This window comes from Pygoscelis adeliae, unplaced genomic scaffold, assembly GCF_000699105.1.
Source record: "Pygoscelis adeliae isolate BGI_AS28 unplaced genomic scaffold, ASM69910v1 Scaffold160, whole genome shotgun sequence".
NCBI classification, from domain to species: domain Eukaryota; kingdom Metazoa; phylum Chordata; class Aves; order Sphenisciformes; family Spheniscidae; genus Pygoscelis; species Pygoscelis adeliae.
In genome coordinates this window covers 9,956,321-9,961,249 of record NW_008824035.1, presented here as the reverse complement: position 1 = coordinate 9,961,249, position 4,929 = coordinate 9,956,321, and the positions used below count along the sequence as shown (strand labels likewise).

At 40.9% G+C, this 4,929-nt stretch overlaps 1 protein-coding gene across 2 annotated transcripts in view; it reads left to right on the top strand.

The window, feature by feature from the left end:
- The window catches only part of LOC103924192 (mitogen-activated protein kinase kinase kinase MLT), an 89,746-nt gene that overhangs the window by 29,698 nt on the left and 55,119 nt on the right, over positions 1 to 4,929 (top strand). For both annotated transcript variants that reach the window (XM_009332684.1, XM_009332676.1), the window contains 4 exons: positions 128 to 229; positions 1,061 to 1,126; positions 2,113 to 2,141; positions 2,257 to 2,394. In XM_009332684.1, coding sequence (XP_009330959.1) covers positions 128 to 229; positions 1,061 to 1,126; positions 2,113 to 2,141; positions 2,257 to 2,394 — 335 coding nt within the window. The remainder of the gene's footprint in view (positions 1 to 127; positions 230 to 1,060; positions 1,127 to 2,112; positions 2,142 to 2,256; positions 2,395 to 4,929) is intronic.

Sequence of the window (4,929 nt, the reverse complement as noted above, 5' to 3'; positions counted from 1 at the left end):
CCCAAATTCTTTGTCATTAAGCCAGACTTTGGCTGCTTTCTGAAACTGGCAGAGTTTCCATTAGATCTTTCAATTTAGGTACAATGTTTTAAAATGTCATGTGAGTTTGTTTGTTGTTTTTTAACAGAGTATGCTTCTGCTGGCTCACTGTTTGATTACATTAATAGTAACAAAAGTGAAGAGATGGATATGGATCATATCATGACCTGGGCAACTGACATAGCTAAAGGTAAGCAAGATGAGCAGTGCATTACTATCCTGCAGAGCCAACAAAGTGTACAGCTAGAGATGCTTTCCCTATGAAGTCATGAAAGCCTTCCTATACTTCCTTATTCAAATTGTAAAAAAAAAAACCCAAAAAACCCCAACCCCCCAAACCAACCAACCAACAAACAAACAAAAAACCACTAACAAAACCAACGAAACATGAAAAAAGCAAACCCCATTCACTGTGCTTTTTAATATGTTCCTTGGTTATTATGAATCCAAAATAATTTCTGGAGTGAAAATGACTTCTATGAGCCAGTTTTACTTCTGGTTTGCCCCTAAGTCCCAAGAGCATAATTTTGCTGATGTAGAGTAATTATGAGGTAAAGTGCATAATTATCCTTACATTTGATTTGAATTGGGACATTTAAGGAAGCTAAGGGCTTATTCTCAGCAAACGTACTGAAATTCTTCATATAATAATGCAGAACAAGTTGTCTTGTCCTTTGTGTTCTCTGTGACCACACAAGAATTAGTGTAAACTAATGAATGAACAGTAAATTCATATCTTGGCTTCCCTGCGTAGACAACACCTTAGAGAAAATAACTAAATATGATGTTAAAAAGCATTAACATACCCATATAGATGCTCTGAGAGGTATATGAGCTTTGCTTAGTGTTTTTTACTCAAAGTAGATTATGGGAGGCTTTGCTTCTCCTGCAGCATATCAGTATGGCATACAGGATGGCAACTCGTAATGAGGACAGTTAATAGGAACCAGAAAACATGACTGCTGATAGGTGATGACCATGCTCAGCCTGCCTAACTAGATTGTTCCCTTGTTTTGTGTAGGAATGCACTATTTACACATGGAAGCTCCAGTCAAAGTAATCCACAGGGATCTGAAGTCCAGGAATGGTAAAGTAGCAAAACACTGAAACGCTTTGCACTTACTGTTACCTGTTAATGTAGTGCTTAAATCTGTACCTGAGCTTTGCGAACATGCAGAACTAACTAATGCCTTGGCTGTCATCAAGCTGCACTGGGAGTTGTTGAGGCACAGAAGAGCCTCAGAAGAGGGAGTTCCCTCCTCCCCATCCCGGGACTGTCTGAGCTCTGTTCCAATCCCTAGCATCATTTAGAGCACTGTGGAGGGCTCTTTCAACTTGTGTCTTGCCGACTGTGATTGTACCCATCTTATCAGCTGTCAGACGTTGCCTGGGCACTCCTCACTTCCTTTTTCTATTTGGAAAGGTTGAGTACCAGGAAAGGCTGGCAGACACCAGACACAATAGACTGGATAAGGCCCATTATTTCTTATCTGAAAATCTTGTCTTTACTGTGGCCTGTTTTGAGGTTTGACAGATATTCATGCTTTTGAGTAATATGCACTCAGTGTGGAGCTGCACTGGTTAGTCTGCACTTGGCAGTTGACGACCATTTATGAAATTTGCTGAATATTGCCTTTTAACTGAAACTTTCACTACTAGTAGTGGGATAGGAGGTACACAGATTTTTAATAATGTACATGGGGAGATAATAGTCAAGAAAAGTCTAGATCTCACCTCTGTTGTAAGTTTTCTCCTTTTATTAATGCATCTTTCAGAGAGCTTCTTGTTAAGCTTAACTACATTGGGGAGAATGGAGTTTATCTGTATTTTAGCTGTAGTTGTGTTGCTATCTTTGAACTCAGTAAGACCTGAAAGGTTTTGCGTTTGTTCAGAGGCTTGCAGGTATTCAGCAGATGTTCTCTAAAGCTTCTCAAAGAAACCAGGATAGCTGTGCATGTGTGCATGTTCAGGTACTGGCTCACGATTGGATCATTTTTCTTGATAAAAAGCAAAGTCCTTTGCTGTGTTTATTTTTAATAGCATTCTTGTAACCTATCGTTTTTTCATTTTCAGTTGTTATAGCTGCTGATGGCGTGTTAAAGGTATGAACACTTTAATTATTTGTAGAGAGATACTGCTGCTTGACTTGATGTTTTGATGCCTAATGAATGAGGTTGATACTCTAATATCTGTTTGGTTTTTATTTATTTTTGCCAGATCTGTGATTTTGGTGCCTCAAGGTTCCACTCCCATACAACACACATGTCATTAGTGGGCACATTTCCATGGATGGCCCCAGAAGTTATCCAAAGTCTCCCGGTGTCTGAAACATGTGACACATACTCGTACGGAGTGGTGAGTGCCTCTCATTTCTCTATGCGTAGTAGCAGATCTCTAGTGTGACAGAATTCATGTGGTGCAAGAACAACAATTCTAAATAAGGACAACAAAAATATCACACTTTCTTTCAAGACTGACCCATAATTTATAATTACATGCTTGAAAATGATAGGAAGAACAGTGTCTTGCATGTTCAGTAAGACTAATCTATCTGATTAGATTAGCAGCATGCCAGTGTGGGAAGTGCATGCTTTATCACAAGCATTCAGCATATGTCCGAGGGCTTGCAGGAGCCACTGAGCAATCTGCATCATGAATCTCTGCTTGTGTGTTTTAGTGGAACAGAAGAGAAAAAGGTTGTCTTGCAATAGGTGTGTAAGAGGATGAAATTATTAGGATTCCACTTTCCATAAAATGAAGTGTCACTGATTTTATATTAAAAAGTAAGCCGCTTCTCCATGCTTAATTGTTTAAAAGACCCTGCTATCATTAGCTGTGAGAATAGAGACTGTACCTCTTGTGGAGGTAGAGACCCCATCTAAAAATAAAGAAAAGGCCAGCATTGCTTTCCTGTTTTTTCTGAAGGGGGAACAATCAGTTATAGTTCATCAGAATGTTAGGTTTTCAGGTACAGTAATGTGAATTATTTCACTCCGTCCACAGTTAAACTCTAATTTGGTTTTGCTCTGCAATACAAAATAGGCTAGAAATAGCCCTACTGGTCAGACCAGTTGTGTACCTAGCCCCATAGCCTTCCTCTGACAGAGAACAGTAATGAATACTTTGGGGGGGGGGGGGGGGGAGGAAAGGAAGTGGGGTTGTAGTTTCCATGCATATCTGTGTATTAACCATTTTTGGTTTTGGATTCAACGGTGGGTGGCAGAATGAGGAATACTTTCAGTACCTGTCAAGTATTGCCTCGTTCTCTTTTTGAGGGATGGGAGGAGATAGATATGAGGGAAGCACTATGGTTTTAAGCTAGCACCTATGGCTATACATAGCCAAGCTGATGTCCCAATGGAAGATTACTTAAACTTTTTGCCAAATAGTTGTCTATAGTGAAAAAAAAATACGAGAAATGATGTGGCATCGCTTACAAATGAAAGATTGAAGGTTTGTAAGGAGGGAGAAAAAGCCTATATTGGCAGATTCAAAATCCTTGCTTGCTTAACTGAACTAGTAAGAGAACATAAGCTAACAAATGTAAATGTTAATATAAACTGTTACTGGAAGCAATCACATATTATCCACTGAAGGGAAACATTCCGGTTTCAAAACAAAGCAAAAATGTTAGAGGAGGAATTCCAAACATGGTCTTACAGCTCAAACTGCTCACATAGTCATCTTGGTGTGAATTGACTTTAAGTAACATACTAGAAGATAAGAAATTGTTTAATATCTTATCATGTCAAGTATTACCAGAGCCTTGGGAACAGTATGTCGCACATAGTTTATTTTTCCTCATCCAAAAAGTAAAGCTCCTCTGACAGTTCTGTGCTTGGAGGTAAAACTCAACTACCCTCCGTATGAAAACAGTTCAGTGTTGCTAGAATATTTTAATGTGGTAACGGGTGTATAGTGCTACTTTAGTATGCCTAATAATATTTGACCCACATTTTTTAATATATTGTTTTTGAGCTAATGTGTTCTACTGTGGGTAGAAACTTATGAATTCATAAGCACTTAGGAATTAATTTGTCCTTTTATAACTCCAGTCTCGGAACACCATTGTTTTCAGAGGAGATACAGGGGTAGAAATGAAGAATGGCAGTGGCCCAAGTGTTCTCTGGTGATGAAATTATTGACATAATTGGGTAATACCAGCAAGAAATTGTCCGAATTGACCTTGTTCTCACCAACAAGGAGGGGCTGGTGGGGAATGTGAAGCTCGAGGGCAACCTGGGTTGCAGCAACCACAAAACGGTTGAGTTCAAGATCCTTAGGGCACCAAGGAGGGCGCACAGCAAGCTCACTACCCTGGCCTTCAGGAGAGCAGACTTTGGCCTCTTCAGGGATCTGCTTGGCAGAGTACCATGGGATAAAGCCCTGGAGGGAAGAGGGGCCCAAGAAAGCTGGGTAATATTGAAGGATCACCTCCTCCAAGCTCAGGAGTGATGCATCCCAACAAAGAGGAGGTCAGGCAAAAACGCCAGGAGGCCTGCATGGATGAACAAGGAGCTCCTGGACAAACTCAACACAAAAAGGAAGCCTACAGAGGGTGGAAGCAAGGACAGGTAGCCTGGGAGGAATACAGAGAAATTGTCCAAGCAGCCAGGGATCAGGTTAGGAAAGCTAAAGCCCTGACAGAATTAAGTCTGGCCAGGGACAGCAAGGGCAACAAGAAAAACTTCTATAAGTACGTCGGGGATAAAAGGAAGACTAGGGAAAATGTGGGTACTCCGGAACGAAATGGGAGACCTGGTTACCCGGGGTATGGAGAAGGCGGAGATACTCAATGACTTTTTTTGCCTCAGTCTTCACCAGCAAGTGCTCAAGCCACACCGCCCAAGCTGCAGCAGGCAAAGGCGGGGGCTGGCAGACTGAACACAC